This window comes from Alligator sinensis, unplaced genomic scaffold (genome assembly GCF_000455745.1).
Source record: "Alligator sinensis unplaced genomic scaffold, ASM45574v1 scaffold836_1, whole genome shotgun sequence".
Taxonomy (NCBI): domain Eukaryota; kingdom Metazoa; phylum Chordata; order Crocodylia; family Alligatoridae; genus Alligator; species Alligator sinensis.
In genome coordinates, this window is record NW_005842667.1 from 864,926 (window position 1) to 890,958 (window position 26,033).

The 26,033-nt window shown below is 42.1% G+C and overlaps 1 protein-coding gene across 1 annotated transcript in view; it reads right to left on the reverse strand.

The window, feature by feature from the left end:
• The window catches only part of LOC102387122 (delta and Notch-like epidermal growth factor-related receptor), a 77,340-nt gene extending 52,886 nt beyond the window's left edge, over positions 1-24,454 (reverse strand). Inside the window, exons 1-3 of the mRNA XM_025215736.1 lie at positions 24,353-24,454; positions 21,178-21,265; positions 4,580-4,702 (exon numbers count right to left, since the gene is read on the reverse strand). Of these exons, the coding sequence (XP_025071521.1) occupies positions 4,580-4,702; positions 21,178-21,265; positions 24,353-24,454 (313 nt within the window). The remainder of the gene's footprint in view (positions 1-4,579; positions 4,703-21,177; positions 21,266-24,352) is intronic.
• Between the last annotated feature and the right edge of the window lie 1,579 nt (positions 24,455-26,033).

The window sequence follows — 26,033 nt, forward strand, 5'->3', positions numbered from 1 at the left end:
GAACTGAGCCCAACCACTCAGTTCCCCTCCCTAGCCCTACAATCAGGCTGGGGAAGGCAACTCAGCCCAGCTGAGCTGAGTTCCCCTCTGCAGTGCTACAATTGGGCTGGGGAAAGGAACTCAGCCCAGCTGAGCTGAGTTCCTTTCCTCAGCCTGATCCTAGCACTGGGGAGGGGAATTCAGCTCAGCGATTGGGCTCAGTTCCCTTCCCTAGCTCCCCGGTCCCAGGCAGCAGCACCTGGCTTCCCTCCCTCATCTGGCAGACAGATCAGGGGGCCGAAGCCCCAGGAGGACTGGCACAGCCCCCACAGGGTTGCGGGCCACCATCTGCCTGCCAGATGAGAGAGGCTGTTTCAAGCTTCCCCATTATAGCGTATGAGCAAAACATCAAAACAGCAATCGAAACAGCATCACTGTTTTGACGAAACAAAACGGAACAGCAGTTTTGAATCCAAATGAAATTCAAAATCAAACACTGTTCCATCAAAAGTTCAAAACTCAAGTCAAAATGGAATGGTGCTGTTTTACACAGCCCTAGTAATAATGTTTTATACCCTCTATGAAATGGTGTAGATGAGGTGTGTCAAACATATGGCCAATGGAGCTTGTGGAGGGGCCAGGAATTCAGCAGCAAGGTGAGCAGATGTGGTATTAATCCTATGGTTCCCTCAGCCAACACAGCACTGGAGTTAACCCCACCGCCACTTGCCCCACCACCAGAGGTGGGACTGGAACTGGGTCATGAGGAATCCTGCAATGGTCCAGATCTGGCCCAAGGAGGCCATTCTGGTTTAGATGAATAGCTAACACACAAGACAACACAGAGCCAGGATCTATTCCAGTCTCAGAATCAACTTGCAGTAGAAAACACAATGTCTAGTAAAGGGTGTTTACAGGACTGGGTCCCATATAAATAGCTAAAGCAAAATTAACTTCCTGGAATTTCAGGGGTTAAACACACACTACTTTTTGTTAAATATTCAGGTTGAGTTAACAACATGACATCTCAACCAAAATATGAGAAAACACTACTGTTTCTGCTGTCAGTAAAAAGCTACGGGTCTGTCCCCCACTTTAAACCTCTAGAATGATGAATTCTTGACACAATGGAAAAGAGAGCACACACCAGTGAGAAAAAAAAAACTCAGTCACAAGCAGCAGCTAACTGAGTTTCAGTCAACAGAAATAAGGATTCATGTGTTCCTAAAATACCACCACTCTGTGTAATTATTTATAAGTTAATTTCAGAATTCTATCACAGTATGACTCAAAAAGCAGTGCGAAAACAAAACTGCATCTCAGCCTTTAAAACAAACAAAGCCATAGAGAATATGGTACACATCACATTGGCTATTCCTTGATACAAGGATGATGTCTGCTGGAGGGGATTACTGGTGAGTTTTAAGGTGGCTGAGGAGTCCAACTGTGCTCTGCAAGTTTTCCCACAGATATGAAAATGCTGCCGGGGAGGGGGGATGGGCACAACGGTTGGCCAGGATGCTGTGCACTTTCCTTCCTCCTCTGTCATTTCTCTGCAAGACAGTTTTCTCTGAAGTGGGCTGTTGCTTGATGTATGGCACAGTGCCATTGAGACCTGTTACCAGCCAGCACTTCCCAATTTGTAGGGTTGTTGCCACCCTTCTAAAGGTATGCCTTCAGGGTATCCTTGTAGTGCTTCCTCTGTCCTCCACAGGTCCTCTCACCATGACTAAATTGAGAAAAGAAGACTTGCTTTAGGAGACAAGTATCGGCCATCTGCACACAGTGACCAGACCAGCGGAGTTGATGTTTCATGATCTTTGCCTCAATGCTGGTTATGTTAGCTGCAGAATGGATGCTGGCATTGGTGCAATGGTCTTCCCATCTAATGCGAAGGATCTTCCTGAGGCAATGCTGATGGAACCAGCATTTAAGATGGCTTTCATATGTCACCCATGTCTCACACCCATAAAGGATCATAAAGGATCATGGGGATAGCCATTGCATTGTAGACCAGAATCTTAATTTCCATCTCTGGATCTTGGTCAGCAAAAACATGGTGAAGTAGGTTTCCAAAGGATATGCTGGACCAGTGAATCCTATGTTTGATTTCTACATCAAGACTTACTGGCTCTTACTGGGATTTACTGACTGGGAGAGGTGACTGCCAAGGTATGGGAATTGCTCAACTTTTTCCAGGGATACTCCACCAATGGTAATTGGTGGTGGGAGGAGGGAAGCTTGCGCTGGGGCAGGCTGATGGAGAACCTTGTTCTTCCCACTGTTAAGGGAGAGTTTAAGGCTGTGACAGACACTGAGAAAAGATCAAAGGTAGCCTGCAAATCAGTCTGTGTGTGTGCAAGGATAACAGTCATCAGTGTACTGAAGGTTGGTGATGTCACTCTTGGTAACTTTTGCTTTGCTATGAAGGCACCACAGCTTGGAAAGCTCACCATCCATTTGATACTCAACTCCAATTCCAGAAGGAAGCCGTGGTCATGGATGAAAATCAAAATCACAGCAAGATAGATGAAAAAAAGGGCTGGGACATATTTCAGAGACCCACAATGGTACACACAAAAGAGTGAGAAAATGCATGTTGATAGAAACCCTAATGTTTTACTCTTCCTAGCGAAATGAAATAAATCTACCCTGGGATGAAATATTCTGGATGGACAACATTTTAACTTACAGTTTTCTTCCTTTATTTTATAAAATGACTAGGAAATGTTATATGAAATCAAAATTTGTTGACGTGTGTATGGTGTCAGTCCCAGTCAACACGGAAGGGCATTCACTGAGTTATTATTTCTGAATTATACAAGTTGCAATTAAATGTCCAGAAAACTGCTTTCTTATTTATTATTTCCACATTGACAAATATTGTTAATGTGTTCCAATGTGATCTTTTGTAATTCTGCTTTTAACTCATTACACTGGAAAAAAATCAACAAGGTTCTGTAAAGTTCTCCAATGTCCTCCATCACTCCAAGTAACTAAACTGATTCAAATTATATCCAAAAACCGCTTTAGTATCATCTCTTTAAAGAAAAATCTAGTATAGGGGTTCAAACTCATAAGACCCCACAGGCTGGATGAGCATTCCTGAGCTGGTCTGCTGGCCAGACCAGGCCTGACCACTCTGAAGCAACTGCAGCACTGGGTCTGGGCCACATGCAGCATGCATCAGCCCCCATGGCCAGCAGGCATCATGTATTCAACCACAATGCACAGGCTGGACCCAGTGCTGCAGGTAGCACAAGGGGTCGGTCCAGGGCACCACATGCAGCCTGCACCCTGGGCCCTCTGTGCCATCTGCAGCGCTGGGTCTAGCCCATGTGCTGCAGGAAGCATGTGCCCTGTGCCAGCCATGGGGGCTGTGTGCATAGTGAGCCCTGTGCCCAGTGCATATTGCATGCAGCATGTGGAGCTGGACCAGCCATACATGCTGCATGAAGCATGGGGCTGGCAAGGTTATATGCTTCATGGGACGCCCCACTGACTGACCCTCTGCTCTCACTCTGGGGTAAAGATGGCACTGCATGGAGCGTGTGCCCCATGCTAATCCCCTGTGCTGTGTGCAGCATGTGCTGGACCTTTGACTCACTGTGCAAATGGCCCCCAGGGCCAGCATGGATGCACATTGTGGACAGCACGTGGGCTGAACCTGTCACTGCACATGGTACAGAGTCCAGGGCACAGGTTATATGTTACACAAGTCTGGACCAACCCCCTGTGATGCCTGAGTTCAGCCCACATGCAGTGCACAGGCCAGGGTCTGTTGCATGCATAGGTGAGACTCCGTGGGTGCTCCATGGTTCAAGCATCCACCAAAAAAAATTACTGGGTGCTCAACACTCATGAGCTATGGCCATTTTGGTGCTTGCAGATGCTAAACCCCCCCTCAAAAACACACCCCCTCCGAGCTTTACCGAAAGAAGCAGCATGGAACAACTCTGCAGCATCTTTAAAGATCGGGCACTTCAGCGGGACTTTTTGGTGCTTTTAGCTAAAGCTAATTCAATCAGCTATTAGATGAAAGTGCCAAAAAAGTCCCACTAAAGCACCTGATCTTTACAGACACCAGAGCTGGATTGAAGTAACATGCTTTTTTTCTGGGCCTGCATGGGGCTTGATGCAAGAATGCACCAAATTTAAAATAAAACACCAGGGGTAGTTTTATGTCTGCAAGCACCCACCAGCAAACTTCTAAGTTGGCGCCTATACGCATATGGGGTGTCCACCGACTCATAGGCTGAATCAAATAGCTCCACAGGCTGGATCTAGCCTGCAGGCAGTATGTTTGACACCCCTGACCTAATATCTCTCAACATTTCTGACCTCAAATCAGAAACACTTACATAGGTAAATTTTGTCCAAATGAGTAATCCTATTGACTCTAGTGTGTCTACTGATGTAAATAAGAATTACTCACCTGAGTGTTGGGGTCAGGGTCTACTTAAAATTTATTTTCCTGCTGTATATAGGGAGATATTAAAACTTAATTTGGCCATGTATCCCTATTCATTACAGAACATTGCTTATAAAATATATGGAGTAGGCAATACTTACATTACGAGAGGCAAAAAAAGGATTTTACCTTCATATTCAGCAAGACATGCACATTCATAGCTATTGACAAGATCTCTGCAGGTGGCACCATTCTGGCAGGGTGCAGAAAGGCATTCATTATATTCCTCTTCGCAGTAGAGGCCATGGTAACCTAAAGCACATGGATAGGAAATAAAACAAGCTATGAAATGCTTTCCAGGAAAAGATAAAATGTGATCATCTTGAATTCTGGGTAGATGGTCACTAACTGAAAGATGCTGTGTAGACACATATACTTTAATGCATCAGAACATCTGCTACACAGCTAAAAATGAGAAACAAGTATAGAGCATCTGACACCATACAAGAAATATTCCCTCAGACATTTTGAAAAGGGTGAATTACAACATTTCCATGATCATAAAAACAAATGACCAAAATTATCACGGATTATAACAAATCTGAAGAAGGTGTTTTCCAACTGTAGCAGTGAAACAACATAACAACTACGTGTCTACCACTTCTCATGATTAACTTTGCATTATGAGAATTTAACTGGCTTAGAGTGATGATAATCTTGTAAACCTAACCAGTATAACATTTTATCATACAATTAACTCTGTCCAAACATTAATATACTCAGTTTTCATAGTACTCCCAGGAGGTAGGCAAAGCATTATAGTCTGATTATACAGATGGAGAAGTAGAAGCATGGAAAGGTTAGGTGGTTAGGCATCTTACTAATGGCCATTTAGTGAATCAATTGCACAACAGAATGAGAAATCAGAAGTTACTGAGTCCACTTGAACATGATGCTTTCTTTATGGTCTAGCACTCCAGTGTATCGTGTAATTATCTTAGTACTTGAAATACCTTTTTAATGTAGTACATCTGATCAAAGAAGTATATTTTCGTATTAATAAGTAGTAAGAAAAGTGTTATAGTATTGTAGGAGACATAACTTTTACAGATCTATAGCTAGTTTATGATGAATAAGGCTCTGATTATATAACATTGACACTGTTTCCTCCTTTACCACTACAGTATATTTTCCTTTGCATCTACATACACTATTCTTATTCTGATTTGTGTGTAAAGACATTATACTCCGAGTTTCACAATTCTTCATGACCAACTACCCAACCTATTCCCTTACTATTTTTACAGCCAAAGTGTGGAATGCCTTAAAGAAAATTCTGTTTTATAGTAAGAAATTTTATCTATCTATATATCTATGGTATTTTTTTAATGTTGTAGACTAGATTAAACAGAAGATTTTTTCATCTCCTTGAAAGAGATAAAGAATTCATTTTCTGTAACACTGTGTGCCTCGTGTACCATTTAAATTCTTTTCTCCAAATTAAGTCAAGACATTGAATAGACAAGCTTTCTATCACATGCAATTAATCACAACCTATACTTCATGAAAGGCTGCTAATATTAATGGTAAAGGCTTGATTGTGGCTCTCCCACAAGCCCTGGACAAGAGATAGGGAGCAGCTGTGCTTCTCCAAAGTTGAGACCTTGTTGCAGGGAGGAAATTATTAGCAACAGTCTGATCCTTAGCTGTACTGGCCCATGTCTTCATTCTGTCTTTGTCCTTCCTTGTTCATCTACATGGGAGGGAGAGCAGAAACATCATAAAGGCAGTTTTTGTCCCCATAAACAGATCAGTGATGAAGGTAGCTTGTGGGGGGGGAGGGGTGAGACAGGCCGTATTCGATTCGGATGCAGCCTGAATCGGGGACAGTAATTGTTGATTCAGATCACTGTCCCCAATTTAATTTGGCTGAATCCGAATCTGAAGATTCAATGCTAATTCAGAGAATCAGTAATTCGGCCATAGACACAGCTTTAAATGTTTTTTCTACATACCTCAAGGTGCCCAGTATAGCTCACGAAAACTGCAGTGCTGGGGCAGATGGAGCATCCCACAGGAGAGCAGGGGGCCCCCCCATGTGCTCGGCAGTGAACGCAAAAGTAGACCAGAAGTACTTCCAGTCCACTTCCAGGTCCATGGTTGAGCGCATGAGGGGCCCCCATGCACCCTCCTGGCTCAGCAATCAGCCACAAGGGGACCCCAGGTGCCACCCCAGAGCCAAGAGGCACTGGTCACCGAGCCGGGGGGGGGGGGGGGAGACACCCCAATGCACTCCCCAACAGACCCAGAAGTGGACCGGAAGTGCTTCATGCCTACTTCCGGGTGTCCTGCCAAGCTCATTGGGGAGCTCCCCATGCTCCTGTGGGACGCTCCGTCTACCCCACCATTTCAGCATTCACGAGCCACCTGGTACCTTGAGGTATGTAGAAAAAACATTTAAAGCTGTGTCTATGTCTGAATCATCGAATCTTTCCAAATCTCTCCGAATGGATTTGGAGGGTTCCGATTCAATTCGGAGAGATTTAAGAGTCTCTTGATTCAGTTTGGATTCGGAGATTCGGCCACTCAATCGGGCTGAATCTCAGCTGAATCGAATCAGGGACCGAAGCTTTGCACAGCCCTAGTAGCTTGTACACTTATAGCTCCTTAGTTCCACGTGTAACATGTAGTGGCTCACAAATAAGTCATGAAGGAGTTGATAACCATATTCTCAACACTCCCAATATTTAATGAACCTCCCTGCAGGTTCAATTCAGAATTCTTTCACTGCAAATTTGCCCTCAATTAAGGATCCCCTAAATATATGATATAGTCAAATGTATCTAGCCAATGCTCTCAAATGTCATGCTAGTCCTTATTTACAATTTATATATCCTCCCCTTTATATATCCTCCCCTTTAAGAGTGCAGCTTTAACCATGAACCTATTTAGTTGATCTAATAAAAGATATCAGATTTACCCAAAGAACCTTGTCAGCTTTAACCACTGCCATTTTGCGAATTATTCTCTGTTTAGTTAATTTCTGATAAACTATAAATTGTATACAGTGAGATCTTTCCCAATATATAAACCAGAGAAACTTCAATCATCTAGCAGATTTTTTTTAAATGTGCATAAATTTAGTCTCATCATAGGCATTTTGAACATAGTTTAAGAGTTATGTAATTAATATTTTTACCTTGGAGGAAATGTTCTGTTTTGAAAAATTAAGCAACTGATTTTTTGGGAAATCAGTATTCACCTCCCTTTGATTAAAACAGATGCACATAATGGCATAAATCCTAAAGTGGAAGAGATTCCTTTTTTGTCCACTAGAGGGTAGATTCCTTCCATGCATACTATATTTTAATGCTCAGAGGGACAGCTTACATTATCATCATCCCTACCAACAGCCCATTTCCAGGTACACTACAGTGAATGGAAAAAGCTTGCAATGGGATTAGGCCAACAGCTTGGATATACAGTGAAGTTTCTTATTTTCTTGTCACTAAACTAAGTACATAAATCTCAGCAAATTTTTGTTTTGTACTACTGCTGTTTAATATGGTACTGAATGTATTAAGGACCCTGGCCCTAGTTGTACATATATATCAGAAAAACCCATATAACTCATTTTTATCTTTGCAGTCAAAGAAATTAAATGGATACACTGACCCCAGGAGTGTCCTTAGCTGATAACTTTAAAAGTAATTGACTGTGGTGCGATAAGCTCATCTCTCCCCAGACACTTTATTAAGATTCTGCTGCTTTTATGCTTCGGAATCAATGAATAATAAAACTGATTGCATCTTTTGTGCCTATGTGCAGCTAGTGCAGCTACACACAAACAAATAATATCTACATTATGTTACTTCTTTAAACGCTAGGCAATCAGTGATGCATTTGTTAGTGCCACCTCAGCTGAGAGAAACACTCTTAGTTATACACTTATCTTGCATGCTTTATAGGTAATATGAGCCTATTACTCTATTTCTCCCAGAAAAGGACAGAACCTGAATGTACAGTCAGTATCAGAACCTTCAGGTTCAGACAGGATATAACGTGCAACAAGCCTCTCTTCTGAAGTAGATGTGTCCTCTTTCCATGCCCCTTTTCTTTCACCCAAACTGGGAACATGTTTTACAAAAAGTTATCCCCAATTTTTATAAAAAACTACATATTCAAAATTACCCAACAAGCTTTGCCAAACCTCCACATAGCCTTTCCCTTTAAAAATGTCCCTTCTTTCTTTGCCATGCTTCTTTATATAGCACACTAAACCTACTAGGCTAGGAACAGGCATTACATTTGTCCTGGACAAGATGTGCCTGTGTTTGAACAAAAATGTCCCCGGATTGGCACATATACACATTACCCTTCTAATCAGGGTTTAGTGAGTGACTGAATGCAAGGCCACTTTTCTGCCACTGGCAGCTTGCAGATGTGTATTTCTACCAAAATAAATTTCTTCCAGTAGAAAAATAGCCTGCGAGCTGAACTGTACAGATGTTCCTCTAACTCCAAAGCTGAAGAACTTTCCAGTCAAGCTTTCCAGCCTGGGGGTACTAGAGGGCTCCCTCCTGGGCCACCCCCACCCTTAGAAAGGAGCCCATTAATTGATAGCCTGCCCTCTCCCCTGCCTGAAAAGAGGGTAGACTGTCAAGGGGCAGTTAACAGCTGCTAAAAAGCAATGGCTGCCACAGACAGCCAAAGAGTGTTCCTGTCCCAAGAGAATGCCTCCCTATCTCACCAATCAGCTGACTCGCAGTAGGGCTGCATTCTCCAGTGGTGGACGATGTCTAGAAAATGATATTTAGAAGTTTGCTTTTAGGAATTGACTTGTAGCTAAAGTACATATTGCATTAGAACTTTGGTCTAGGGGAGTGGCAAGGGTAAATTATAAAAACTTGCTTGATTTATAAAAGCTTGTTTGTGCTAAAGTTTCCTTCAAGGCCCACTGTGTCTGAAGCCATCAGTCACACAGGCTGGGAAATTGAAGACATGTATCAAACTGTTACCTGAAGCTACATAATATGAACGGTGTACCCAAACAGAGATAATGGACTCTCCAGCACTGGCACCAGGTCATAGTGCCCAACTGCAGAGTCCCTGGAATTTCTGGTTTTGGTGAACAGAGCAAATTAGAAGACCAGGAAATAACCAAATTAAGATGTGTGCATGTGATGAGTTTGTTGGAACAAAGGAATATGCTGACAGGACAGCATGATGACCACAAGGAAACCAATCAACAATGCCCAGAGATGAGGAGTCATCAGAGGAGGGAAAGAATACAAAAGGAGAGATTTCAGAGCAGCAAAGGGTCCCTAAGAGGGGAACCCAACACCACCATGGACAGAGGGCATACCACCAGACCATTTCACCCAGCCTACTGGGGGCCAGTAGGGGGCCTCAGCCCTCGGCCTCTGGGCTGCTGACCTCTGACATTCAAGAACGAACCTCAGGGTAAAGCTTGCATATTGGCCAGATGTACCTTCCCTCTGTTACATCCCTAGGACTAGTAGAAACAGAATTGAGGAAGATATTTTGTTTGTCTTGCCTACATTATTCTTATCCATCACTCAGTATCAATAAAGTTTGCCTGTTATCAAATGGAGAGGTCATGGTTGGTCTGAGGGTTTGGGCCTGCCTGGAACAAGGTATCTGGGTCATAAATCCAGTGCCAACAGTGGGAACCTTCCTGGTTCCCCCCACAGAATAGCCGTTGCTCTTTGCACTTCTCCAGAGGAGTGCAGGGAGAGTTGGGAGGGGCGGGGGGGGGGAAGCACTCAACTACTATGCATGGCTCTGGGAGTCTTGTGGAAGGGGCACAGCAGCCTGCGTCACCCTGTACTGCTCCAGGCTGACTCAGAGCAGTGCAGGGCAAGGCAGGGGTATTTCACCATACCATCAAGGTTCCAGAGCATTGCTGCTGCAGCAAAGCAACCTGCCTTTCCTAGCACTGTTCTGGGTCCACTGGGAAGTACGGGAGGCAAAGGGAAACAAGAGGGGCCAGGACCTGGCTCCCATCTCTGCCCTACACTCAGTTCCAGTGTCCGAGAACTGAGCAGAGGGGCTGGCACAGCAAAGCCCTTGCCTGCTTCTCACACAGGGAACTCCAGTTTGAGAAGCAGATGAGGAGCAGCTGTCAGTTATTCCTCCTATTTCCGCGCAGGCTATGGGATGGTGCAGGGGAGCAGCTGCTCCCTCACACCTTCTCCAGACTAGTGACCCCAGTCTTGGGAAGGCACAGAAGCCTTTTCCCTCACCTCCTCTCCTCCTGGTCCCCAAGAAGAATTAAGCTGGGGAAAGTATGCAGATGTTCAGTCTTCTGGGAGAAACTCTTTTTTCTCTCTGAGAAGCCTTTTTTGCTCTGGCAGACAAAACTTGAACATCTGTATGTGGCAATTGATATAATGATGCACTCCTTAGATAACTATACAGATGTACTTTGCAATATCCTGGGATAAATTGTTACTACCTCATATCTGGGAAACTTGTTTAGGGTTTATCCCAGGACAACAGACCTGGATGTCTGTGTAATTGCACACTGTCCCAGGATAAAATGGTTTATCCCTGGATCAATGTGATATCTTTTCACAGCCTCAGGATCCCAACTTTATACAAACAGCTGCACATACCTGATCCTCTTTCCATTGGATGCCAGAATCCACAGTTTGCCTCCTCAAACACCCTCTGTCTCCATGGTGGTTCCATATTTTCACCATTTGAAACTGTGTGAACCCTACCAGACTTGCTCCCATAGTGATTTTTAACATAATTATGTGCCAGTGATGCTCACCTCAGCAACTAGCTGCCTGCAGACCATGCTGGAAAATGCACAGAGCAGAAACTCCATCTTCTGCAGAGCAGCCTGTCTGAGTGAGACTCTTTTTGTTCAAGGATCAGGTAGGCATTACTCCTAAGGTCTCTCTTACGCATGCCATTTCTTCCTCAGAGCTTTCCTAACATCTCACAAAGACTTCCCTGGCACTCAAATATACTCATGCCTACCTGATCCTTGAACAAAAAGAGGCTCGCTCAAACAGGCTGCCTTGCACAGGAGAGTATTTCTGCTTTGTGCTGCTTGCTGAGGTGCACTTCACTGGCAGATAATTGCTTTAAAAATTACTATGGGATCAGGTCTAGGAGGCCACTACAGTTCAGGTCAAATAAACTGAGACAAATTCATTACCCTCTCCAGCAGCACTTGGTGGAGGCAGATCAACAGCTGTTGTCACCCACTTGAATTCCTGGACTCAAACCCAGCAAAGGCAGGGTGAAAAAGGAGCTTTCCTTCCCTGTATAAGTTAATTAGAACAAGAAGAGGAGATGGGGGGTGGGCAGCAGTTCTGACACCATTTGTGACACCAAGTTGGGGTTGGAGTTGGAGCTGCAGGAACTGCCTGCTCCCCACCATCTTGTGCTTGAATCCAAGATAAGGGGGTTTTACCTCTAGGTTAAATGGGGAAAAAACTTGTCTTAGATTGCATATACAACCTTAACATTAACAAATTTAATGTTTATGTACTCATTGGCAACCATAGGCAATCCCATGCAGTCATAGATGATTGTCTACCATGATTCCCTTATCTGTGGGTCTGAAGATGGCTGATGGGGCCGATCTGGGATCAACAGACTCTGTTGCAACTTGGGCATGTGTTTCTGTGTGGGATGGGTGGCTTTGAATTCTTGATTTAGTTCATGTACTACCTATATAACAGCAGCAAAATTCTGGTTTTACTGAAGTCACAATCAGCACCCATGTAGATGTTATAACAGTTATGATTTCACTCTAGCAGTTTGACAATTTATCCTGGAGTTGATATTTAATGTCGTGCTTCCCTCTGTGTAACATCTACATTATTTTTTAATGAATTACAAGCTCCAAATCCTCATGTCTTAAAAGCCAAGGCCAGAACAATATTATATTTCTCACCCTTTTATTGCTGTGGTTCTACCAGCTGTTCAATTAGCAGGCAAGGGTTCTACAACTGCAGAATCAAATTATATCTAAAGTTCCATTGTAACTTCTATTTTCAACCATACAAAGTTTATAAATTAAAAAGTTTGGACTCTTTTCCATTCAAAATGGACAATACTACCAATAAGGCTACCCAATTAAAAAAAAGATTATAAGGATGGGGGGAAAGTTATTAATAAACAAAAAGAATAGGTCTGGAATTAAAAGTCCTGTTCTGACAGAGTATGGAATCAATAAAAAGGTTCCAATTGATTTCAGTAAACCCTGAATCAGACCCTAAATGAGCAAACCATCAAAACATTGCAAGGGGTTCCATTCAAAGTAATTTTACAATAACACAGAATAATAACCCAATCTTACAATAATAAAAAAATCAATTGATATTAAACATTATTTTCAGGGTTATGTGAACAGTACAGACCTGTAAGCAAAACAATTACCATTTGCCACTCTTTGACCTTGCACCCTAGCCAGAAAACAAGGCAATGAAACAGTCTTCTCACTCCTTGAGCTAAATTAAACCTCTTTAAAATTCCTTTTATGTAATTCTGAGACAGAAGTAACATAGATGAAAACCAAGCTGACATTATATGTCTACTGGTAGAAACAATGCATAAAAGGATGGATGGCATTGAGGTTACAGTTATGAGCAAAACTGTGTGGTCCTTTGCCTCAGTAATTGGAAGTGATATCCTTTCCTCAAAAACAGAATTGCTTTCTGAAGAAGAAATGCAAGAAAATGAAGTGGAACTGACAGGCTCTAAAGTTAAGAAAATAGCACCAAGTTTCAGCTAAACTACATATCAAATATTCTGGAATTCTAAATTGTTTGTGCACGCGCGCACACACACACACACACACACACACACACACACACACACGAGATTCCTCCATGAAATATCTCCTAGCCTGAGGGGAGGCATACTAGGCTGGGTTGGATGGCTCTCACCTTTAACTACCATTTTAATGCAATATCTCTGTGCAATCTACTGGCCTTATTAATGACTCCTCTATAAGCCTGACCAAGAGGAAGACAAGGTTTATTTGTCCATTTTACAAATAAAGTAATTGAGAGGCTTCATGGAACCCAAGTATTTAATACATTAGTACCATGACTCTTCCCCTTTGCCACACTGCCTTTTGAAAATTAATATACCAGAATAGAGTTTCACCCTTCGTTGCCTTAACTACCGCTCTAATTACTAGACAAGCCCTGGTCTTAGACCCAAAAAAAAGACCACGAGAAACCTGACTCACAACATTTCTACAATGCCTTATAAATAATTATGACGCACACTTTGCCATGGGTTTTCCTATCATCTTCTAGGGGACAGAGCTATAAAAAGGTCACCTATTCATCTGAAAGGGGTCTGTGTTGGGGATCTGTAGGTCTGTGATTCAAATCCTGTTGACAATCCATGTGAGCAAAAGACAATCATAATTAAAAATCTAAATTAAAGCAGACATGAAGAGGGAAGAACGAGGGTTGCACATATAAAAACTGTGGTATTTCCAGTCTTTCATATAACTTAACTTCACTACACTGATGTTTTTTAAAAGTAGGTGTTGTGGGAATCATCGACACATAGATTAGATGGCTAGAACTCTCTCAAATTGCCATTTTTTTTGGAGTAAAAGCACTCATAGCTCAGCTTTCCTATTTCTACTCCTGCTCCTCTGTCTTGGCCAAAAAAGTGCGTGAATGATATGGTGAGAGGACTTTTTAAATCTACTTTAACCACTGCTAATTGGGGGACTGTAACCTTCCAAGCTAATGAGCTGCAGAGCCATTCATAGCTAGCCACCATCATAGGAATTCCAGTGGATACTTGGTGGCCCTGTTATGAGGGGAGTTTTGAAGACTCACTTCCAGCTCCCATAACCCTAACCTCTTATCTTACTTTACAAAATGGCCAAAGACTAAGTCTCCTTAAACAAAGTTTCAGGCTTATTGGCAAGGCAGACCACAGGAAAGTTATCCCAGTAGATAAGAGGGGGAATGTATTCACCAGAGCTGTCAATCTGACCCCTTTCACCAAAACGAAACCTATCAAAACTATACCAAATGCTGAAGCTTATGATTATATGCACAATGCTTGCCAATATACAAAGCAGCTCCTTAAATATTTTGCTTAAAATGTCACAAATAGAGCTACCTGAAACATTTCAACTAAGGCAGTACTATGTAAGACACCTGCATTTAAATTCTGGGCCTGGTCTATTACTTCCCTAAGGCCCACATGCATATATCTAAGCAGAAATACATTTCCACACCATAAAAAAGGAGCTATGAAACAAGAAAACATTTTAAAACCACCAGTGAACAAGAGGGCCTGGATACATGACGCATTCAAACTGGTATACATTACATGGGTTTTGTACATCAACATAGATTACACTGAGATCTGGAAAAGAAAGATAAGCAGCTATTCCGTGGTAACTACATGTTATAGGCAGCTAATACTGTGCCTCAAAACAAGGCAGGGAAGAGGCAACAGCTTGTTTGCCTCAAGTAAATGACTAGACCAGAATAAACTGAAGTCACACAATACACACAGTGGTATAACTTATTCCAGTGTGGTTTTATCTCTAATTTTTTCTACAGTAATTCTATACCAGATTCAAGTAAATTATACAAGTGTGACACTTATACAAGTGTAAATTAAACAGCATTTCTGCTTTTTTATTTTGCTGTAAGTGTGTTGTATGTCCAAGTACTGAGTTACTAAATCCAGGGCAAAAATGAAAAACCAATAAATGACTTTACAGAGATTTACATAGCAAGTCTCAGTAATACAGATTTAAAAAAAAAAAAATCCTGTACACAGCAGTTAACCAGCTCTTTGTTTCCAGAACCACAAGTAAGGCCCATGGCTGTGAAGATTAAAATTTCTCTGTATGACTACTGTAACTTCCAATATGCCTTGAAATAATAAAGAATCCTGCAGATTTTCCTATAGTCACTGACCTCCTCTAAATAGGACTGCTTGCTGGTTAAAAAAAAATGCATTTTCCCCCAGAATTTAGAAAGAAGTTTACCTAGTGCCTGGAAGGCAGAGATGTTGGCTGATTTGGCATGTTTTCTTCTGTATCATGCAAAGCCTGAGTATGTCCCTAAGCAGATTCCAATTTGCAAAATACCTAAAGCATATTTGTTTCTCATCAATAACAAAAGATACCTTTTCAGAGCAGACATGTTGACATCTGAATACATAAATCTTTAGTTCTGGCATGCAACTTTAGTTGCGCATCAAGACAAAAACTACTCAAAGATCAAAAGGCTTCTTGTGGCAATGAAATACTGATCACACAGAGCCTGTCTCCCTTCTGAAGCTTTTCATCCCAGACACTTCTATTTTCCCTGTTGGAATGCTTTTTCACTGTGTCCTTCCTCTTGTTAACAAGCACTGGCTGGAAGAGCAGCAGTTTTATGCTGGCCAGATAAGCTAAGCTGCTCACAGTGTACTGAATAGCCGTTCTATTGAAGGGACGATGCTGTCAATTTGTCTGGCTCTTCCTATTGCTCTCTCTCACTGCTATACTGGCTGCTGTTGCATTTCACACCTGTCCGCCCCCAGGAGGTAAAGGTCCAGATCAGAGCCTGGTACAGTGAACAGGCCAGGAAAAAGATCTTCCAAGTTCAGGCCCCCGGATGGAGAAGAGGGAGGAGTGGCCTGCTTACTTTAGCAGGTTGAAGACCAAGAAGGAGTCTATAACCATCCTGAGAGATAGAGCAGGGGTAGAGTGCCAGTTGAAGGAGGAGATGCTGGAGATGGCAGCCTTCTACGGGGAACTCTACACTGTATGCCTAGAGGACCCAGGGGCCATGCAGCAGTGCCTGCAAGAGCTCACCTGAGCCCTCAGGAAGATGAGCAGCAGAAGCTGGAGAAGCAGTGGATGCTGGAGGAGATTGACACGATCCTCTGCTGCTTCAAGAATGGTAAGATGCCTGGGGCAGATGGCCTGCCCCAGGAGTTTTACATGGCCTTCTGGGATCAGGTGGGCCAGCCCCAACCTGGAGGTCTTGCAAGAGCAACTGCAGGAGGACCACATGGGGGCTGGGATGGACCAGGGCCTCATGACCCTTCTTGTCAACTCCAGAGGAGTATTTGAAGAACTGGAGGCCCATTGCCCTCCTCAGCTTTAAATACAAGATGCTGGCCAAAGTCTTGGCTGAGTGATTTAAATCTGTCCTAGGGTCCATCATCCATTATGATCAGTTGTGTGCACTGCCGAGGCACCAGATCCATAGTGCCCTGCTGCAGCTGAGATGCACTCCAGCTTCAATCAGAGAGACAGCAGAAAGTTGCCATGCTGAACCTGGACCTTAAGAAGGCCTATGACCAACTATCCCACTGGTTCCTCTTTGAGACGCTGAAGAAGATGGGCATCCTTCCAAAGGTCATCAGCTGGATAAGGATGCTGTACAGGGACGGGAGCAGCAAGGTGCTAGTCAACGGGTTCCTGAGTGCACCGATATGGGACAGTCAGGGGTCCAATAGGACTGCCCACTCTCCCCAATCCTTTTCATCTGCATGAAGGTACCCCTTGCCCAGTGGATCAGGTAGGATCCCAGGATCAGTGGAGTCCTGATCTCCAGTGGCAGTGGAAAAGAGACCAGGGTCCTGGCCTACATGGACAACCTCAGCATCTGTGCAGAGACAAGTGGTCAGTCAAAAGGGTGCAGAAGCACACAGATCTACAAAGCAGTGGCAGGGGCCAAGCTCACTTGCCTGGTGTCAGGCAAACTCAGGGACTTCTTGTCCCTGGGGTCTCTGTCCCCCATGAGGGGTTCAAGACCCTTGGGGTAGACTTTGACCCTCAGTTGAGTGACTGGAAGGCATGGGAAAAGATGGAGGCCCAAGTGAAACAATGGTTGGGACTGTTGCACACATGCCACCTCTTCATGGAGGGGGGGTGGGGGGGTCCATGTCACTCATGAAGGCGGTTTTGCTACCAGTACTCCTGTACACAGCACTGTTATTCCCCCTGCCAAAGTATGTCACCCACAGAATCCAGGGGGGGCATCTTCTGGAGATTCAGATGGGAGGAGGACCATGGATCTGCACTCTGGTGATGGCTGACAGGTTACGTAGGAGCATATTTTCCACAAGGGCCTAAGAAAAGACCAGAGGGACTTGAACCGGCAAGCACAGGTGCTACCTGTGCAGGCTCTGAGACAGAGAGGGTCAGAGAAGCCAGCCCAACTGTCTCAGAGAAATCTGCCATAACAGAGCAGAGACTACCAGCTACCTCTTGTGGTTCTGTCCATACACCAAGGAGGTGTGGAAGAAGGTAAATTGGCTCTGCTGGGTGGTGACAACAGTCAAGATCATGACCAGAGAAGCGGTGCCATATTGTCACCTGGCCAAACAACAGGGGTTCCCATCAGCCTACCACGATCAGTTCATTTCCTGCATCAGCAGCAATCTGTGGAAGACCAGGAAGCTCCTCGTGTGCCAGCACACAAAGCTCAGTGGAGACCTGTGTTAAAATGGGACTGGGTGAGCTGCAGACCTACTACCAGAAGATGGTAATAGAGGATGGTGAAGAAATTGCAGAGATCATTTGGCAGAGATGCCACTGGCATAAACTGTTCAAAGCCATCCTCTCCAGGGAGCATAGCAGCAATGATGAGGAAGAAGATGGAGAAAGCAAAGGAGAATGCAAATTGAGTGACATGGATGAGAATGGTGACAGTGACAATGGCAAAGACAATGACAGTGACAGCAACCTGACCTATAAGACTAAAGACTAAGGGAAAGAACAGAGGGACACTGTGATTGCAAGGGTGAAGGGAATGCAGATGGGTATATGGGTGCAAACAAGTACAGGTGTGTGTATTGCAATGGGTATATTTCTGTAACTCTGTATGTGTTTTAAATACTGTTTAGAGCTGTTGTATATATCTATTTATCTATATAAAAACATTTTTTCAAAAAAAAATCTCAAACCTGTCCTTCTAGTTTCTCCCATCCCATGCAGTTGTGCTGACAGAAGAAGATACCAGGAATGAAAGTGTTAGTATTACCATCTCATCAAGCTTGTAGTTCTAGCAAATGAATTTGGAAAAATAACACCTGGCAAGTCCTCCTATCTGTAATCAAAAGGTATTTTTATTGAATACAGAAAAAATTAGCAACCTGATATGAGTTGTATTTTGCTCCCTCTTTATAAAATAGGATGTTAGCTATATTTAAATATGATTGCTCTTGTCACTCTTCAACAAGTTACCCAAATTAACCTGTTCTCATGGGCTTCCTCTATTATGCAAACTAAAAGCAAAGCAATTAAATGCTTCAGTGATGAAGATTGGAAAATCTGCCATCTTCACCTCTTGAAATGTAGACATCATACTAGGTGCTGGGAAACAGCAGGGCATTTGTCTAATATTAATGCCAATCACCAGACCAAGGCTCACACTGAACACTAAATATACACAACTATTATGGGAGCAAATGAGCTGATAAAGTTTGGTACCATTCACATATCCTGAATGTCTGTGGCAGAAAGGCCTTCCTAAAATCAAGTAATAGTGGAATTCAAGATAATCCCTTAAAAAAATTACTGTTCTAATGCTGTAAGCTTTGATTCCACTGCGAATCTTGGGGTGATGCTAGCATAGCATTTCTTTGCCTGCCATTTCCTATCTTTATTTTTTTTCCTCCCTCTGAGGGAAATTATGTAATTTCACAACATTACCAAATTCCTACGACAAGATTTCAACCATCTTCAGTTGGTTTATGAGAACTATGTCATTTGTTGTCATTCAAAACCTTTTGTGATGGTTCAAATCCCGACCCTTGCCCCTCAGTCATAAAGATTACTACAAATATTTTCTAGCAGAACTGCGGTAATAGAGTCCATTCAAAATCTTCTATTTCTCAAAGCAAATGTTTCATTCTACTGGAGAAATAATTCACCAGAAACAAATCAATATTCTCTGCTCCACTCCGAAAGACTGATATTCTGCAGATCAGCTGTATACAGATCTGCCCTGAATCAATATATCAAAGAAATCTACATTGCCTTTAGGAAGTAACTACAGCTCATTCAAATTAGTGGCCAATCTTACAGCCTAGGCATCTCAAAAGACAATTCACTTGTCAGGGAAAATGGTCATTTCACCTGAAACAGTCAGCAATGGCTCCCCTTCCAAGAATGAGCAGTCAGTCACAGGCCCAATCAAACCAAAATACCGACATACGGCCCTAAATCTCATCTTGCCAATATCATTCTGTAGAGCATCAGTATATTAAGAACAGACTTCAAGTTTCTCCGTCTGGATATTTTAATGTATTATTTGGAGCAGAGGAAAAGCATCAAAACATCTAAAGCAGTAACACTCAAAGTGAGGGTTTATCCTGTAGTGCCTCTCATGGCATGTAAGAATTTAATTTGATGTATTTTTGCTACACTTACTGAAGTACCCAGAACTGTCAGACCTTATAACAAACCTGAATAAGGAAGGATAATATATGAATATAGATGGACTGTTGCTGGTGGGATCCCTTCTTACTCTGCCAAACCAGGAAGGTAAGGGAAAAGAATAGAGAACTCCCCCCTCCCCTAATTTTCTAGAAGCCACAGAGCACTCCCAGCTGCTGCAGGGATCATGCAGCTGATCGCATTTTTTTTTCCACAACCCCTGGCTCCCCCCAGAGTTGGTGCTGGGGCAGGAATCCTGCCCTAGTTACTGAAAAGCCATATGAAGGAGAACAAAGAAAAGCTATTATACTGAGCAGAACTGCAGAGCACAGCTTGGCCATGTTGCATGTCATCCTACTGCACTAATACACATTGATGACAACATGGTAAAACAGCACAACAGTTCAGTATAAGATGTCACTCTGGCTCTTTTCATTGATTCTCTGATTTCTAGCTGAGCATATCATCCCTCAAACATTCATCTTTAGATAGTTAGCTAGCAATGTAACAAGTGCATATGTCTGCTAGCAGGATTCCTCTCCAAACAATCAAGGCTATCACTGCCCACTTCCTGATCCGCAAGAAAAAGGGCATTATGTTGAAATGTGAAAAACTGCTAACTGGGTTAGATTCATTTTGAAAATAAAAATAACATTGTTTTCTTTGTTGATATTGTTCCTCCCTTTGCATTTTCAAATATAAAGCCTGGCTCATTACTATCTGTTAATGTGCACAATAATAAGCAATGAATGAAGAGAAGAGATCTTTCTTTGCCTGTAAGTTTAACTCACAATAACACTATATTTGAATTCTACTCCAAAATTGTTATAATTGCTGGACTGTGTAGTCTGCAATATCTGTATAACTGCCAGAACCAACAGGCACCAGCTCATCTACCCCTATAGTTTCATGAACATCTGCAACTCCTAGATTTACAGCTAACATTATAATAAAAGCATATATAGACAAAAGGAAAAAGCCTCCTTTTCTCCAAGTAACCTCAAATTATCATACTTTCTGTCTATATACTCCAAGACAGTTTTACTATCTGATCCTGCTATCTGTATTCACATGAGCAGTCCCACTGCAATTAATAAGTGGGGTTAACCTGTGTGAATATGGAGTGCAGGACTGGGCTCTTAAGGAAAAGATCATACTTTTCCCTAAGTTCCTGTGAGAGGTTTACATTTATTACTTCATATTTGCAGCCTTTCCCAATTAGCTGATTTCAAGCATTCCCATTCCTTTACTTAAATTTCCATTTTTCATTTATTATTTGATGCCTCATCTTTAAAAACTTCACCCTGCAAGCTATCGTTTTATAATACAGCTGTAAATATAAACCAAGCCATATGGAACTCAGTGTTTCAGTGCTTACCCTGCAATTTTTGATTATCCAAATGGAATGTGGAGATTCCTATCATTATTCTAAAGAGATAGAACATCTGCTCAATGTGTATTATATACTGAAAAGAAAAAAGGAAGTAATTTTAAACTATATATCGGAAGCTGTGTAAAAAGTATTAAAAGATTTACATAATGTGGAACTGCTTGGTACAAACCAGGAATACAGAGGCATTTATAACTGGTTCCAACACTGCGACAAATGCCATGTGCGCAAGGATTCAGAGCACAGAAGTCAATCAGCTGAGCACAGGTAGATCCTGTGAATCCAGAACTACAACTGCAGGAGTAGGTAAGTCTATCAGCATAGCAGGTCCCATTGTTCTTGCAGGGAGACGATGTACAGGGGTCAATTTTTTCTTCACAAGATGATCCTAAGAATCCTGGTCAAAAAGGAGTGATAATTACCATAAGTAAAAATTATTTGCATGCATACAATTCAATTTTAAAAATTCAACCTGGAACAACATCAAGAGATACAGAGCTTAGTATTTTTTTTTTCATTTTGTGAAAGAAATACCAAAGCATGGATTACACAAAATTATACAAATTTACTAATTATAGGAACTGATGTTATGTTATTTCAACTCAGTACATAAGAAGTTTAATTTTTTTTATGGCAGGGCTTCAAAGACATTGGTAGTATCTTCATGAGGTGGCTTCCATCTCAAATGATTATATTAGAAAGATACACAGAAAGATTTATCTTAGATAAAACAAGTAATGCATATGCAGCATTGTCAACTCTCATGATTTTTGGCACTGTTTTTATAGTCTATGCTTCGGGAATGTGAAAAACTTAGCTCTTTCTTTTATATATGTATATAAATATATATAAAAGAAAGAGCTAAGTTTTTCACATTCCCGAAGCATAGACTTTAAGAACAATGCCAAAAATCATGACAGTTGGCAACACTGCATATGTAGTAAAAAGGTGTAACAGCCATGAATGCAATGGAGCAAAATTAAGCCCCAAATCTTAAACATATATATTAATATAAAGTGTACGATAGGGGTATCTTGCACTCAGTGTATATGCAGAACAAGTGTAACTTGCACCCTGAACTGTTAAAGGAATGGTATACTATTATCAATCCTAAATATCCTCAAAATCCTAAATTGGAAACTTAAAAAATCAAGGAACTAATATAAAAATCCCATATTTCAAAAAATAATTAATTTTGGAAGGTTTTATTTCCAGGAGGAAGAATTCTAAATAAAGCATAAAATATGGTGATAACTGCAAACAAAAGACTTGACAATATGCAGGGTGACAGAGTGGTGAAAGCAAATATTGTATAAAATAATACACCAGATTGTAACCTCAGTTGCATTAATGGAGACTGTGGAGTTAATCTGGATTCAAATCACTGCATGTTCAATCAGAAATTGTCTTGAATATAACTGGGCATAGGAGATGGAGAGTTTCTTTAATTAGTGATCTCCTTTTAGTTACTTTTCCTGCCACACCTCTCGTTTTGTGAAATTACTACTTGCCACATGTAAGAATGTTAAATATGTGTAAATGACATCTCTCTAACACTTACATCAGAGGTCAGCAACATTTTCCAATGGGGGCAAGAACAAACCAGCTCTGCTTGCAGGAGGGTGGGCACTAGAACTGGGCCACTCTACCACTTTTCCCAGCTGCAGCACAGCGCAGGGAAAGACCTCTCTGATGAAGCCTCAGGTGCAGTGTAGCATGGGCAGAGCTTTCCTTAAACCAAAGGCCTGGATACTGCCTGCAGCATGATGAAGTGAGAGCACCCTGCTGCCAAATGCCACCTGCTGCCAAATGCCACCAAAGCCACATCTGCTCTGAGCCACATCTGTAAGCCAGAACTGCTTCACAGGCCTTAGGTTGCTGACCTCTAATTTAGATCCAGTTTAGCCGTCTTGTAAGTGGCCCAAAAGTTACAGTACCGTATTTTTAGTATCAGTAATGCAGCGTTTTTTTTATTGAGGCCCAGCATTTCTGACAGATATACACTGGAAGCATAGGAAGAAGGCTTGGATCATCTTTCATGTTGTGTTATTATTAATTTCTGTGTTAATAAAACCTAACTCTTAAAAAGAAGTGAATTCAGACATCTGTTCATAGAAGCATATGTATATAGACACTGCGTTGTTGAAATTAAGAAATCCACAAAAGCAATGGAGACACAGTATTGCTAATGAATGACAGAGCATTGCATAAAAGAAGAGAGAAAAAGTGTGTGTGTATATATGCCATAATAAAATTTAAAAGAAAAGAATTTTGAACAAGTTATAGTATAATAACTACGGCCGAAACCATTTACAGTGTGGCTCTTGTGCCATAAAATAGGACAGAAAAGAAAACAATGTGTGTTTTCTCCACTAAAAAAAGGGACAAAAGATTAAAAGTTATATTGAAATTAAAATATGATCCACTTTTATATATCATCACTTTCCAGGCTCTACACCTCTGGTCTCCCAAACAATGGAACAAACAGCCCCAATAAGACCAAAATATTCTAGATCATAGACCATCTCCTAAATCTTCCATATGCTGGCCATGGGAAAGAACAAATCAAAGACTACAACACATTAAACCGCTCAGACCCTTGCTCAGAATCACTAGACTACTTAACTACAGTATAATGTGTAAAACTGAGGCAGACTCTCACCAAATACAGGCCTGGTCACAGAAGCCAATCTGAAACCAGATTATAGCCTGGGTAGGTAATATTGCAAAAGAGATGGTGGCACACATGCCCACAGATGTAAAGAAGAAAACAAGGCAAAATACAGAAATTTAAAAAATGCTTATTTCAGGAATCATCAGTGACATCTCAAAAAGCAATGAGGAAAACCTGTAATGACTAATAACAAATGGACAGTGTCAGACCTCAGCGCGAGTCCCATTCTAGGTTGGCTGAACAAGTGGGGCACTCTTTTACTTAAATTTTGATACTTTGTGTAGCTCTTGCCATGCCAGGGAAGTCTCAAATTGAGCTGAATTGATCATTTATGACTAATGCATGGTGTCAGTCTGTCACCTGGGCAAGTACAATTTGAACTGGAAATAGTGTAAAAAAGGAGACATTTATCTCTCTAGATAGGATTTCTTATAAGACTGTGAAGGCTGTGATATGTACTTCCAGCTAGACCAAATACACTATACGTACTGTCATATCTTGCCGTCTATTATTGATCGTGGACAAATTAATTTTCTGAATAATGTCACTGCATCTTTCATCTACAGCTGGGTCATACTTTATCATGAACATGTTTAAATGAATCCTGACAGGATGTGTTACTTCAAGGGCATTTTTACTAACACTGAGTTTTTCCTTCTCTCCTTCTGTAATTAGTTACAATTTAAAATGCAAGTGAATGAAATCACAACTTACTGCACCTTAACAAAGTTTTCAATAGACTTTGAAAGCAAAAGAACTCTCCTAAGCAAGTAATGGATCAAATTATACATTGAAGTGTAGCAATAAAAACCCTCACTCTCTGGTATGTTCAAATGATACAATTTTTACTTTATCAATGGATGTTCTTAAATAATGCAAGGCAAGAAGATGCGGCTTGTGCTCAAGGCTAGAAATGAAGAAATTTGTAGTTGTGATCCACTTGATCCCTATCCTGGTGTAAGACATTGTACAAATAAACAAGGCCCAGTTATGCAAAAGTGACTAATAATTTTGGCCTAAATTGTATGCTTTAAGCCCAGTTCTCAGGTACTCTAATCTTTTATCCCTCCAATTTAGATCAGCATTTCTGATGCTATTTCTATAACCTCTCGTACCTGTATATCTAGGTAAGGGGTGTTTATTACCTAAATTCTGCTCCCATCCATCACAGTGTCAATTACAAGCAGCAACAATTATTTTATTAAAATTATGTCAGATTTACACTGTGATAATTGAAAACAAAATGGATCTACATATTTAGAACACAGGCACTCAACCTTCTCATCTCCATGAGCCAAATGAGTAATGCAGGGCCAGTCCATGGATCAAAGGTGGCATGTAAGGTTGATGTGTGGTATCAGTCCATGGGTGTTATCCCGTGTGCTGTCCCAAGGGATTCCCACGGGATGGCAGATTGTGGATAGGACACTAGATTCTATTACAAGTTTTGTGACCTTTGATGAGTCATTTCCTTCTTAGGAAAACAGAAAACAAAAGGGAAAGTGTTAATAGCTGCACCTCACAGTCAGGGATGCATTGGAGGGGGACAGGGCTGCCGTTGATGGTGCCATCACTGCCACCCAGCGGTGTCAATGGCAGGGGGTGTGGCAAGTGGCGACTGACTGCAGGTGCCGCCGACAGTGTAGGCAGCACTTTTTCATAGGGGGTGCAGTGGGGGGAAGCTGCAGACAGAGGGGGGCGAGTTGCAAAGGCGAGCAAGATCACCCAGACCATTGGGGAGATGCTTGCTCTGGATAGCCACCCCTCCTCCCTAGTTGAGTAGTCAGGGTTCAGGCGCATAGCGCTTCTGGCCCCATCTCACAAAGTGCCCGCATGCACCACCTTTAGCAAGACAGTGGTGCCCTCCCTGTATGAGGCATGCAGGAAGTACTTGAGGGAGAAGCTGTGCAAGGCAGGGATGCAGGTAGCCTTACACTTCACCTCTGATATCTGGAGCAGCTGGGATGGTGATCATGCCTACCTCTCCCTCACAGGGCACTGGTGATCAGTCAGGCTGTCAGTGGGCTCTCTTCCAAACCGAGGTGCTGGATGAGTCCCACACTGCCACAGAGATCATGGGGCCATGAACCGCTTGGTGCAGGAATGGCTCATTCGCCAGGACGAACTGGCGAATGATGATAAATGGGCAGAAGGAATTGGTGACGGACAG